This window comes from Aythya ferina (genome assembly GCF_964211825.1).
Source record: "Aythya ferina genome assembly, chromosome: 6".
In the NCBI taxonomy this organism is placed as follows: domain Eukaryota; kingdom Metazoa; phylum Chordata; class Aves; order Anseriformes; family Anatidae; genus Aythya; species Aythya ferina.
In genome coordinates, this window is record NC_140303.1 from 40,370,262 (window position 1) to 40,384,079 (window position 13,818).

General features: G+C 48.7%; 1 protein-coding gene across 8 annotated transcripts in view; it reads left to right on the top strand.

Annotated features, from left to right (window-relative positions):
- Positions 1-13,818, top strand: part of FMNL2 (formin like 2) — a 104,444-nt gene that overhangs the window by 68,183 nt on the left and 22,443 nt on the right. For all 8 annotated transcript variants that reach the window (XM_084523902.1, XM_084523906.1, XM_084523904.1 and 5 more), the window contains 2 exons: positions 462-555; positions 11,375-11,449. In XM_084523902.1, the coding sequence (XP_084380028.1) occupies positions 462-555; positions 11,375-11,449 (169 nt within the window). The remainder of the gene's footprint in view (positions 1-461; positions 556-11,374; positions 11,450-13,818) is intronic.

Sequence of the window (13,818 nt, forward strand, 5' to 3'; positions counted from 1 at the left end):
GCACGTTCACCAAAAAGTGGACGCAGGGGGAGCGGGCAGGCAGCTGGCTCCTGGCTATGTGCGGTGATCCTGCTGTGCCCCCAGCCGCCTCCTCGCCGACCCTGTGCAGGGGAGCTGCTGGGAGGGCCAGCTGTGGAGGGCTGACGTGCTCTGCCTTTACGGATTGATGTTCTGCCGTGGGTTTGCTTGGATTTCCACAAGTGCAGTTTGTGATTTAAATTTTTGCATGTTTCGGGAAGCATTAAAATGGGGGAGAGCTGCATGATCCCGGAGACTCAGCGTACCCCGGATCAGACGATGCTCAGCATTATGCATCCTGCAGGTTTTCTCGTTTCAAGAGACTGAATGCAAACTACTGGATGCAAACTACTTCTCCCAGCGTCTGCACATCATTTGGCAAACAGGTAGAAGGTGCTCAGCACATGCTTGTCATTGATTGCCACGGTTTGGTTTCTTCGCAGGACAAAGGCCCTCGTCTTGGAACTCCTGGCCGCTGTTTGTCTCGTCAGAGGAGGGCATGAAATCATTCTGTCTGCGTTTGATAACTTCAAGGAGGTACGTTTTTCTGCTTTATCAGGATTTGATGGGCATATCTGTAGCTCTCGGTGTGTTAGCTTGAGCTTTCTCACTCATCTAAATTCCTTAGACTGAGGATTTTCCACTAACTGTAGATTTTCCAAAAATCACTTCAAGCTGCATAGACAGCAGCGGTCGTGCCGTTGTTTTGTGCAGTTTCATGTAAAAGAGCTGTAATCCCAACAAGGTGAATCCAGTCTGAGAATTGCTCCCTTTACCTTTTGGTCAGTTGAGCTGTGCCCCAGAAATGGAGGGCTGATGGAGATGTGGAGAGCTTTACTCCAGTTCCTCTGTTTCTGAACGCTTTGGTACGTTCTTAGATGAAATAACCAGGAATTGTGGATTACAGCTCCTATTTTCAGAGCCATTTACACAAGCCTTTGAAATGCAAAATTCCTGGTTTTACTATCAGCAAGAATTTTATTTGTGAAGGAATCCCAAAACCAAGCCTCTGTGATAAAACCCTGACTCTGCTGGAATTAATACAAGTATTCTGCTTTGCTCAACTGGGGCAAAACTGTCATTCGTCTGAGTGTACGTTCGGGCGTAGCAGGTTTGCATACGGGGGTTAATGGGACTCCAGAACATTGTGTGAATGTTCAGAGTTACTGGTGTGGGAATCCAGCTCAAGAAAGCTGCTATTCTAGTTTATTTTGAATATTGGGTATATGTGTGGATGTATTATCAAAGAAAAAACGAATCTAGTCTTACCAGCTCAAAAATTGTTAAACTTGATGAGTCCCAGCTGGACTCTGCATAAACATGTAGCAGGTTTTAGCTCAGTGCCTAAGTGGGTTAGTGATCAGCGAGCCAAGCTGTTAGGTTTTTTACTTTTTGTGTTTTGGGAATTATTTCTGGTGGAGAGATACCGATCTCTGATTTACATCCGCTGTAAACATCTGCGTGTCATGGAGCTCTACCATAGCTGCCGTGCTGAGGTTCCTGCCGGTATATAGAGCCGGAGCAAAAGGTTTGGAGTCATCTCCAGCGTGCTTCTCTTGTGGAAACCTCGGGTGTGCAAGACCAGACCTGTCCAAAATGTGAGCCTTGGTGTGTGCTGCCTAAGAAGAGAGCTGCTGGGAATGGCACGGCCACCGGCGAGGCTTCACCTGGGGTGAAGATAAATTCAGGCTGGGATGATTTTGTGACCGTGAAGAAAGCCTGACTCGTGGGTCACACCAGCAAAAGGGGCGGTCAGCGTGGCTTTGTGAAAGGTGATGGTGGAAGGGAGTGCAAATGAGATTGTTGTGAGAACACCTCTGTAATATCTGAGAAGGGCTTTAAAGAGGAGCAGCACGAAACGTGTGAAAGTGTGGCGTTGATACTCCAGGCTGAAATTCTCCGTGGCTTGTTACTGCCCTGTTAGAGAAGCAGCCTGACTGGTTAGGGAGGACAGCGTGAGGAATGGCAGATAAATCTGGCAGAAATGCCACTGGTTGGGATGCTCGGTGGGGCTCACTGGGCAGGCCCTGGTGCATGTCACAGGGAGGGGTGGGCAAAGTCCCTTCTGCTCCCTTTCCTTCCTCTGCCCACAGCCAAGCTTTTGCTCCTTCCTTTCCTTCCACGTACACTCTCATCTTTTTCCTCCTGCTGACGTTCAGAAATCATTACATAGCCCAATCAGTTTGTCTCCCATCACGTATTTATTCCCCTGCTGTTTGTGCTCCATGAAGCCATTTGTCTGTGGACCTGCTGGATGGATGTTGGGGGTGAAGCGGGTGAGCAAGGAGAGGGATTTTACCTAATTTCTGCCTTCAGCCGCTCTGTTTGTCCAGTTACCCTGCTTATTCTTGCTCTCTACTGTTGTTTTCCACTTTCCTCCTGGGCAACTTTGGGGAATGGTTTCAGGCCTTTCTGTTTATCATTCATCCAGCTGGTCTGTGAGAAACCTCGGAGTTCCCGGCATGGAAATCGTCCGGGGCTCCATTTCTAGCAGGATGCTTCCACTTCAAATTACCGTAAGCTCAGTGATATTTGTGTGGCTTCTCTGAGTATGCATGGCAGGGCCGCCTCAGCTTCCCTGTGGTTCTTTCATCAGACGCAGCATGCATATTTAGGGCAGATTAGACTTGTTGAACTAGATCTCTGCCACCCTATCTCCTCGCCATAAAATAACTTCAAAAGAAACCCGAACTCCTGTCTAATGCTCTCCCTGTAATAAAGTCAGTAGAGAAAACAGGATATTTCGGACCAAATTCTGCTCTCATTTGCATCGGGGCGAACATCAAATATTTCATTAGGCTTTGAGCTTTGCTCTGATGTAAATGAGAACAGGATTTGGCTCTCAGGGTTTGCCCGAGCTAGCAAACCACAGCTGATCTGAATCTTGTCAGGAATTCTTTTTGAAAATGGCTTTTCACTTGAAAATGATGTTACAGGCCAGCTTTTTCTGGCTGAGGTCGGGATTTTTAAATGGACGGTTTGTTTTCCCGAGGTGTCTCCTGAAAATTGTTCTCTCTTGCTTCCTTCCCCTGCAACCCTCGGTTCCCCTGCAGCGGGCTCAGCACTGCGCCCTGCAGCCACAGCTCCTTGCTGCTTTTTCAGTGAATAATTAGGATAATGTTGAGCGGGTCACTTCTGCAGATGGAAACACAAGGATGTCCTCAGGCCACCAAGAGCCTGCAGCAACCTAGGAGCTGGGGAAGGCAGTGAACATTGCAGAACTCAGCGGGGGAAAACCCAGAACTGCTGTTACCACCAGGGAACAGGGAGTGTGAGGTGGGGGCACGGAGAGGCAGGTTTTTGTGCGAGGTGAGGAAGCCAGGCTTCACAGTCACACTGATTTTGGGAAAGGTGAGCCCCTGCTTCAAAGCAGCGAGGGACAGAGCTGTTGGATACCTTCTTGTTGTGCCAGAAGGCAGGCAGCAGTCACAGTGCAGTCCTCGTCCCTATGGCACGGGACAAATTAGTTATTTTCGGGGAGACATCAGTGTTGGTTTCTCATCTGTCTCTGTGCTTCCCCTTTGTGTTCTCTGCGGTGCTGACAGGAGCTGAGGATAAGCAGGGGATGGGGAAGGCTGCTCTCGTGGTGCTTCCTGCAGCCTGCTCCGTGCTTTGGGAACTGTTCCCTAGCGGCAGGACAGCAACCTCCACCCTCTGAGGTCCCTCCTGCCAGGCCAGTGCAGGTGCTGGGAGAATCGTTCCCAGTTTCCAGGCCAAATTTATCTCATCAGAAAGTGGCACCGGGTGTGCTCGGGGCCGCTCGCGCTCTGTGTGTCCAAAGCTTCCTTTTTCTGTAGGATGCTTGGCTGAATTCTGCTGCACTTAGGGGAAATAACGGGGAGTTGTGTGCCACACCAACCCCACGTGGATAGCCAGGGGCGTTTGCTGTCTCCTTATCTGTCTGGTAGTTTCTGGCCCCTTGCCGGTTCTGTTCGCAGCCACCGCTTATTCCCAGCCTCTCGCGCTGGAGGAAAATGCTGCTTGAAAGGGGCAATGGCAGCTTTGGCTGGACGAGCTATTCAGCACTGCCCCGACCCCTGCATTTACCCACTTGCAACCGGGCTTCCTTAGCAATATTCCCAGGTCCTTTGTGCTTGTTTCCATGGATTTGTGAGAACTGGCTACCGGGTTTTATCCGAGTTGCCTGGGATTTGCATTACGGGATGAGCAAATGCACTTTAGCAGAATGCCAGGGGGAGAAAATGAGAGTAAAGTGAGCCTCCAGACAAGTCGGTAGGAGCCGCGGGGGTCACAGAGCAGATGCTGGGAGCCTGTGCCCCATTTACATCGAAGCAGGCGGAGTGCACCATTGGAAAACAAGATATATTTTCCTAACGCCTCTTCAGAGTAGTTAATTCATTTTAATAGTGTGACTGTATGTGTGGATACACAGAGAATGAAGCTGCTGTCTTTTCCTGCCAACAGTAAACCCTTTGTTTTACCAGCATTTCGTGGCATACTGCTTCTTGAAGCAGCCGTGCTGCTCGGGGGTCACGGAGGCGGCGGTGCACCGGGATTTGGGCTCCTCGTGGTCCTGGTGAGTCTGTGCCTGGCCGTCAGGGGCCGTGGGAGCCAGCACGGTGCACGTGTGCAGCTTCTCACGCGTTCACACTCGCTTTGCACCGACTTGGAGGCTGTGCTGCTGTGCCACTCGCTCGGGGCACGAAGCGAGTGTCGGTCAGACTGTCCCTGCGCTGTGGCATCGTCCTGACAGTGGGCCATCACCAGGGGCTTGCTGCGGGCAGCTGCAGCCCTGCAGGAGGGTGCTGCTGGCCCGGGCACCGTGCTTTTGCTGGGCTCACTGCAACTGTACGTGGTGGTGCCCAGATGGCAACCACGGCGCCGGATCCTCAGGGCCAGTTCTGAGCTGGGCTGAGGGCTGCTGCTGCTCCACCGTGCAATTTTGGAAGGTTGTGCATCCCCAGCAGGAGTCCCATAACACTTTACCTGTTGTATATCCATATTTCTATACATACATACACATGTATGTGCATAAAGATATACACCCCAGTCTGCTGGGCTAGGTGGAAGGACCTAGTGCTTGCAGAGCAGGCTGCTGGAGAAATCTGGTGAGAACGGCCAGAAGTAGAACCAGCAAAAAAGTCCTTGTTAAACACAACTAAATAACAACTCATTGAGGCTATGAATGCAAAAAGCTGTTTTCCAGCTCGTCTTGGCCTTGCTTCATTTTATTTTTATTTTTATTTTGCAGCTTTTCTAATTAGCTGTTTAATTTGCATTCTTCATAAGCTTTTTATTTACCAAAAGTGTAGTAGCCAATGAAGGAACAACTGCAGGAAGTTTACTTGGTGAAAAACGTCCGAACCCAACAGCTCTAACGTATTGCACAGTGAAAACAGTCACAAAGACTTTTTTTTTCTTCTTCCAATTACTGATTTCTTCAGTTTTTGTGTAGATCTAAAAATGGCAGTTTTGGAATATACTTTGCAGCGTTCTGAGCTGGCATTTTAAGGAGAAAAATCTTAGATTCAGCTTTTTGTTAACCTCCATTTTGAACGTTGACTTTACTTAAATAACAACTCACTATTTCTGAGAAAAGACCAGAGGGCTCTACCACTCTTTTTTTTTTTTTTTTTTTTTTAATAAGCATAATTGTAGTTTTAAACCAAACCAAGGAGGCAGAAGAATTGACTGCGATCTGGTGCGAGACAGAAAGCCAGCCAGAAATAATCCTGGCTCTCTGCAGGAAACACTTCCTGACTTTGGCTCTAACCCAGCAAAGCAGTTAAATTGCTTATTATATAAGCATCTACCAAAGTAAGTGAATTCAGCAAGGTGAGTGTATGCCTGTGTGCTTCTCCATATGGGAAATAATTTCAGAGCTTTAAAATAAAACACGAATGGAGGTGTTTTTTCTAAGATGAGCCATATTTCTCAGAAGACCACCTCATTTTGCTCTGAGACAAGAGGAAATGCCGAAAATACACTTGGAATTCAGATAATCCAGGAGACTTTTGGGGAGCTCCTCTTTTTGTGGTTCTCCCAGTGTCTGAACTTTGCTGTCTGCTCGGCCGAGAAGAGTCAGCGTAGCTCCCTGCAGGCCTGGGGGTGAGGAAGGAGTGGGGTGCTGGATGCTGGCTCTCCCTCTCACTTTAACACCAGTTTAATTGACTTATCTGTTCGCTGCTCTGCCACAGGTGAGCAGAATTCAGTCCCATTGCACATCGTCTACTCAGGACAGTGATGCTGGGCTGTGACAGCAGGATTCATTTGGGTTGCTGTGCGGCGAGCTGGAAAGCCGAGGCATGGCAAATGGACCTCTTTGTTTACCTCCGGCAGTTTTCACTCCGGCGGCGTGAGACAATATTGTTCAGCCCCAACTTTTCACAATAGCGGATTCAGAGTCAGATTTCTCTATTTGAATAATGAGTGACAGCACTGAAAACAGCAGAGCCGGGTTATTCTTACAGGCCATTATAATAACTCAGGGCTAGAAGAAACAGTTTGCAAGCGCTGGAAAATGTAAACGCATTTGTTGTCTTTTCTACTGCAGCAGTATTTTCAGAGTGCCTTAACCCTGCTGGTAGAGAAGTAAGAGGTATTTTAACCTAGTAAGTATTAAGTAACTGTTTACTTAACCAGTAACTTATGGGAAAATTGATTTTTTGTTCTTCAGCGAACTGCAAAAATGTCAGCGTGATCAGTCAAAACAAAGTGTTCCTGTTGAGCGCTGCCGGCCCGTGGTGGGATCTGCTGACCACAGTGGGCTGTTGTGGGGGAGAGAAAGCCAGCATTGTGCCGCCGGGACAAAGGAGCACAGACAGGAGGAAAGGTTTACAAAGGGTCGCATGGATTTTTGGGTTGCACATATCCATCAGGCTGCTTATAGCACCGCACCCAGTATGGGCTGCGTTCGTGTGCTTAAAATAAGCTTTGGGCACCACATGGTTAGACGGTCACTTTAACGTTTGCACTGGCAGATAGTGGTGCTGTGTTGCAAAGCCTCTGCTGAGGTTTATGTGTTTCAAATTCAGCCCTTTAGTAAGAAGAGACTCGCACCGGGGTGGCTGCAGCAGGCAGCTCCAGGGCTGCATGGGCTCCGCGTCTCAGGCGTGCGAGCATCGGTCCTCCAGATGTGGAGGAGGCAGAGATCTGGCAGCTGGGGCTCATAGTGTGCGATTTGTGCTGTTGGCCAACAAAGCTGCAGCTCCAGAGCCTGAAAATACGGCGTGTGTGCCCCGCCATCTCCACACGGAGCTCGCTGCGTTGGCTGGTGGTGGGGTTTGGTCGCAAGCTTGGTTCCCCAGGTGATGCTTCGTGTCCTTAGCTAATGACCTGGGGCAGGAGGACGATGTGCTTCGCTCAGCCTGGGTTTTCCCTTTGGCTGACACTGCTCATGAAAACGTGGCCCTTTTTTCAAAATAGCCTTACTGCCATGTGCTGCCTGCCCCGCCTGCCTTTCTCCAAAGGCCACGTGAGTGGGAGCAACGCGAGCGCTGCCGCCTTTGAACTTTGCTCCTGGGTGGTCTGGATGTGAACTGCGCGACCTGCCAGCACTGCCAGGTGGACAGGGGTGCAATCCTCACAACATTTTTCATACCAGAGCCTTCTGCTTCCTTACAGCGCTGCCTTGTGCCTTTGTAACGCATCCGCAAAGGGCTCACCTCGTTAGCACCCGGAGAAAGGACCCTCCGTGGGTGGCTCTCCATAAAGCCACATTGTTCTTCCAGAATGACGTGGGCTTAATGCAACCTAAAAAGACTTTTTTTCGCAACCTAAGTAGAGACAGAGGCTTATTATAGCTGCGGTAACCCATTTAATCTTTCTTCTTACATAGAATAATGCTAATAAAAGAAAGATCAGTCTTTCTTAGTCCCAGCCGTACTTCCAATGCAAATGACAGACCTTGGAAATTTATTCAAATATAAATGGCAACATATGGTTTTATGCGGTGGGATTTGATTTCAGCGTTCGCCTTGGATTCGGGCCAACCTTCAGGCTGCAGGCTTCATCTACAGTCTCGCTCTCTTTAATCTTCCGGGATAAATTATATCATTTCACGAAAGTCAGCTCGCTGTCTCTCTTGAAGCACACATGTTCCCAGCCCTGACTCATCTGATGACAGTGTGAAATATCTGCAAGCAGCCGCTGAAAGCCACAGGTTGTTGGTGCTCTTCCTGTTGCTATCAGCTGCCGAAGCCAGCCAGCCGGGGCTGCTGGGTTCCCATCCTTGGCAATTGGCTGCTGGGCTTCTGTCACGTCAAGTTGCTCCCCGATTTAATTAGGCAACCCCTAATGGGGGCTGGTTGTTTATGTCAGCTTCTCTCAGCCATGTGGAACAGTTTGCATTAGATTCCCCAAAATCAGTCCTTCTGGCTTGTGTTGTTGAGTGATCGTACGTGCCTTTGTCATGTTTATTTCCACGGTACCTGCTCTGGTTTAAGTCCTCCCATTTTGTCTGAAGTGGCTGCGGGAGAGGTGTGATTGTTTGAGGAGCTCAAACCTGAGATGAACCTATTTCTCCTTTTGTCGTGTTGACTCCAACTTTTTTTTGGGAAAGGGAGAGTACGAAGAGTGTAGGGAGGGCTTGCTGTTGGTTGCATTGAAATACCATGCCGGAAAAAAATGGGCTTGGAGAATATCGAAGGGATGAGCACAGCTGAGCAGCCTGTGGTGCAAATCAAGGAGAGGCTGCTTCGGGTTTGGTTTGAGAGGGAATTGGATCGGGCCCAGTGTGTGCCTCTGAAATGAAATTACATTGGCAGGCTGCTGCTGCCTTTGATCTTTACAGTGCAAGTGGGTCCCTGACGCCCTGCCAGATCCTGGTTTTGGCTCTTCCTGGGGGAAGTGAGTCTCTTCGCAGCGACTCATCCCTTCTCCTCCTGAAGGGCGTGCTGCCTCTGCCTGGAAGCATACGTGGCCCAGGGAGGCGTGCACGAAGCAGCAGCAGCCGTCCCAGGCAGCAAGGAGGGAGTCTGATGGCCCTCAGTAAGAGGGTGCTCAGCAGGGTGCTCACAGTAAGTCCCTGAGGTAGGTCATGGAGCTGCACGGTCATTGAAGCTGAGTTTCATGGCACAGAAACCATCCCTGGTTCTGCAGGCAGAGAGTGCTACGGAGATGCTCTGGTCCCTGCCAGAGAGCACACATTTGAGCTCTTGCTTTTAAATGCACACTGGTGCAGCCAGATGCTCCCTATGATCTCTGTATCTTCCCAAGGGTGCTTCTTGCCGTTTTGGAGTTGAGTTTGGACATCTGGTGGCTTTGCAGAGCCTAAGTCTCTGAAGTGAGGCCAGCTCTTGTGCCACCACCATCTGCAAAGCACAGCGTGTTGCAGGGCAGGAGCAGGAACTCACTCGTTTGCCCTCGCTTTTGGTTAGAAACATTTTGGAGCTGCCCTAACTCTCCGTATACAGTGTTTGGGCACTGATCTCCCACCAAAAGATGATTCCTGGAAGGCTTTGTGAAGATTACCATGAAGAAAACCCTGGGGTTAGACGGCAGATTTACAGCCTGAAGCTGAGTGACCGGTGTCTCTCCAAACTCACCCGTCCTTCCCATGTCCCAGGGCCCTCTGCTAAGCAGGGACAGCTCGTGCATCCTTCTCCCACTGCACAGCTGCGGGTCAGACAGCACAGCAAGACATGCTGCATCCAAGTGGGTCTGTCTCAGCTCTGTTTCACTGTATCTTGGACCTTAACATGTGTTTTACAGGCAGAGTAAAAGTGTTCAGTGCTTTGAAACCCCTTCTGTGATGTAGGCTGCACAGAGAGCTGAGTCCTTTGGGTCTACGATTGTGACAATTTGCCTGACCAACGAGCACAGTCTGTTTGTCACAAGGGTGCAGGCTTTGTCACTGAGGTATTTCTTCTGTCTTCTGGGTTTTTAAGGTTTAGCTGGAAACACGCTGCATTTTAAACACCATTTTAGCCAGTGCTGGTTACACCTTCGGCACCTAGCAGATGCGTGTGGTTGCTGAGCATGAATAATAACCCAGTTATGACAATTTTGTATGGGAATGACAGAAGATGTGTGATATACACTGCAGATAGATTTCATTCAGTCGTAACAGACAGCAGAAAGGATGGAGAGAGAGCGCCCAGCAGCACACCACAGGCAGTGCTCTGCAAATCCCACCATCAGCTTAGTTTAGGTCCCATTAAACCATCCAAAACCTCCCGCTGACCTCAGCGAGGTCTGCTCGGTGCCTTCGTTGTGGAGATAAATCCTGCAAGACAGGGACAGCTAAAAAGAGAAAGCTAAGGGGGAATAGTAATAGTAATGCATACTTGGGAAAGAATTTGCTTTGGGGGAGTAGGTGGAAGCCTGGATCAGGGATGTGGTCCTGCTGTGGAGGCACTGGAGAAACACATCCAGAGAACCAATCCTTGCCCCAGAGGGTTTAGTTCCCAAAGAAGCACCCAGTGCTCCCGCCAATCCTAATTACCATTCATTGGCTAATTTCACACAAATGCTGCAGGATGAGCTGGCTCTGGAGGGAAGCAGCAGCTGATGTTCTCCGATCTGGGACGGGGAGCTGCGGTGGTGGCTGCCGGAGCTACTGCTTTGTGAAGTGGCTGGCTCCTGGGGTTGTAATCACGGGGATGCATCTGTGTCCTCCTCTCAGCAGCAGCCAGCACTCCCCAGATGTTCGCCTGAAGCCTGGTTAAGAAAGGAAGAAGCCTCTTGGGCTCACCAAGGGTTTTGTGCTTCAAACAAAAGGAGGGCAGCGGTGCCCACCCCACGGTCCCGGTCACTTGGCAGCGCGTTTAGTGTTTTGTGAGTTTGTGGGGAGTCACTCAGATCATTTGTCTGCTGAGAGAACTAGGACTCAACCAGAGAAGCTATGGGGGAGCAGTAAGAGTTAAGCAATACACTGAGACCTACGTTATCTTAGATCTTATTTCTCCCTCCAGTTGGACGTGTTTCCTGCCAGCACCCCTGTATTACAGCTCTGTGATTCCGAGCAGCTGATTGTTGTGCTGATGCATTTCGCTCCTCATTTAGCCTGTGATAATTTTCCTTTTTTCCTCTCTGTAATTTGGTCTTCTTCCTAATCACATTATGTTGCAGTGGAAAACCAATTCTGAACTGTAAGAGAGGCCAAGGCTTCCTGTGGCATAGCGTGGTGTAACTCTGTTGTAACACTTGTACAAGCAGTGGGTATCCCTAAATTTTTAGGGGGAAAAGAGCTATGAAGAGTTACGTTATAATTGGAGCACACATGTTGGTTGACCTGTGAATCCACAGCTGGATTTGTCATGAAGAATATTTGTAACAAGAAAGGGAACGAGGACAGAGGGAGGTTTTGAGCAAGCACAGAAGCTGCTTTTTAAACGTTTTTAATACTCTCTCTTGCAAAATGCAGTTTAATGTACACGTGGTGATTCTTTTCTAGGTGTGTGGAGAGAAACAGCGCTTCGAGAAGCTGATGGAGCACTTCCGAAATGAAGACAACAATATAGACTTCATGGTGAGCACTCTTCATTATCAGCAACCTTGGGTTTCCCTACTTACTGTGTCTGTTCCTGCTGTCACACGCAGCAGTGCCATGTGTATGATCCCTGGCCTAAAATTACCACAGTGCAATTTTTTAATATTCTAAACCGCATAGTATAACTCTCATATTTTTTTTTTAGTTTCGGTTGACTTCAAGAAATGTCTGCTACCATAGCAAAGGCAGTAGGAAAGTAGCCTTTTGGTTGCGTGTACTGCTTCTATGTGGCAGGGTAGCAGCATCTGCAACATCAAGATGCATATTCTGTACATGTGCCAACATCCTCAAAATCACAGACAGGGAAGTGTGGGAGCGACTCAGTGCAGCTGCTGTCTGTCCTTATCTGCAGATAAAAATAGCAGTAGTTTTCACCACTTTGGTTCCTCAATGTGCATGTGTATGATTATTCACCAAATCCACTTCCCCTGGAGCACAGCAGAAAACAGCAAGAGAGGAAGATCTTACTGGCACCCACAGATGCCAACACCAGCTTGCACGCTGGAAACACGTGAAAGACAGAGGGACGTGGCAAGGATGAGCTGGCTGGTTACGTATTTGATATAAAAAAATACTTCTGTATCTATTTCTTTAAAGCCTGTGGCAAGTGGGCGGTCATTTTGGTTGGAAGTTCTATTTTTAATTACGAAACAGATGCAGTTCAGATATGGTTGGTGCAGTCTCCCTTGCACTACTTATGCCCAGTGCCTGGAATATGACACGATCCCATTTGTAGGTGAAAGAAGAGCAGGAGAGTTTCCCACCTGGTCATGTTGGCCATTCTGTAGGGTCACTGTGAAGCGTGTGTGACACTTTATACCATTCTAGTGCAGAGCTTCATGATAAAGACCTCTTCCTGCCAGGAATTAGGCATTAAACCAGCTGGTGGGGTGTTTCCTACTGGTGTTGAAGACCCCGGTGTCAGTGACTTGCAGCCAACAGGGCCAAGTTTGCACCCACAAGGTGGTGGCAGAATCAAAAGGAAGCAGTGTGAGCAAGATAGGATGACCTTTTCCTCATGGTTTATGAAAAAAAAAAAAAAAAGTGTTACAGTGATGCCTGCAATTTTACTAAAGTTAGCAAGCTGCTCTCAGTAACTCTGTGACACGTTACAGTTGGGTTTGCTCCTTATTATTGCAGTCCCAGTAAGGACATGTTGCTAGTCACAGTATACATTAAGTGTTCTCAGATGTGCATACAGTTCAGCCTGTAATTTAACAGAAAGATTTGTCAGGCCCAAGCACCCAACTCCTGAACGTTTCTGCTGTGCTCCCACGAAAGGGTGATGGTATTTGGGGAGCAGGAGAGCGGTGCAGCGTAGTGCAGCCTGCAAGCAAGACAGTGGCACCAGCCTGCAGCCTGCACCTTGCTGGGAGCTACAGGATTTGTCCCCTTTATTAGAAACAATCATCCCTCATCGTTATTTAAGATAAGAAATGGTGTATTGCGAGGTTGGAACAGGGAATGTACCTGTCAGCATGTCTGTACAGGCCTGGTGAGCTGTGAATATTCAGCATCCAACTGGGCAGCCTGTTTCAGCTGTGAGAACATTCCCTGGTCCTCTCAGGTTGAATGTAGTGCTTGAAAGAGGATAAAGAGAGATTTTTTTCAGAACTTGCCCAACTACTAATAAAGTCTGCGTCTTTGGGTTGCTTCCATTGACTGAGGGCTTGAATATATGACAAGCCTAGAGCTAGAGGAGGGAGCTCATGACAAATGATTTGGCAGATCTGCTCGTTCCTGTCACCATCTGGCCCTAACGCGCTCCACATGCTGCTGCGAGCAATAGCTGAGAAATGTGCCTGGGGGCGAGCAGGGGGCGCGGGGCTGCCAGAGAGGTGCAGAGCCGAGGAACCAAGGTGCGGAGCTGAGATGTGGAGCTGTGCAGTCGTTCCTTTCTGCAGGATGGGGTGAAATGGCTCCAGGATGTTAAAGCTCGGGTAATTCAAGTAGTTGTAAGGAGTGAAGATAAACAGAGAGCTATTCCTGCAGGACCTGGCTTTCGGGCTGCCCTAGATGGAGAAGACAAGAGTTGTCTGGGAAGCTGGAGCTGAAAGGGGCTGCAGTTAATTGCGTGGATCTAATGGGAGGAAAGAACAACAAAAAGGCAAAAGTATTTTAGAGAAGGTTCCTGTTGTTGACATTGACTTACTTCATTTTAAAAGCAACTTTCTTAGATTAATTTTCTTTGACTTGATAAATTCCTTAGTTGTGTATGTAAGGATCTGAGAAAGGAAATGAGAATTTGGCCCTCATGTTCTAAGAGCCAAAGCAAGTATAACAAAAGCGCTTTTGAAATAAGGAAATTTGGCTCTGAGTGATTTGACAGGACAGCAGTGTTCAGCTGG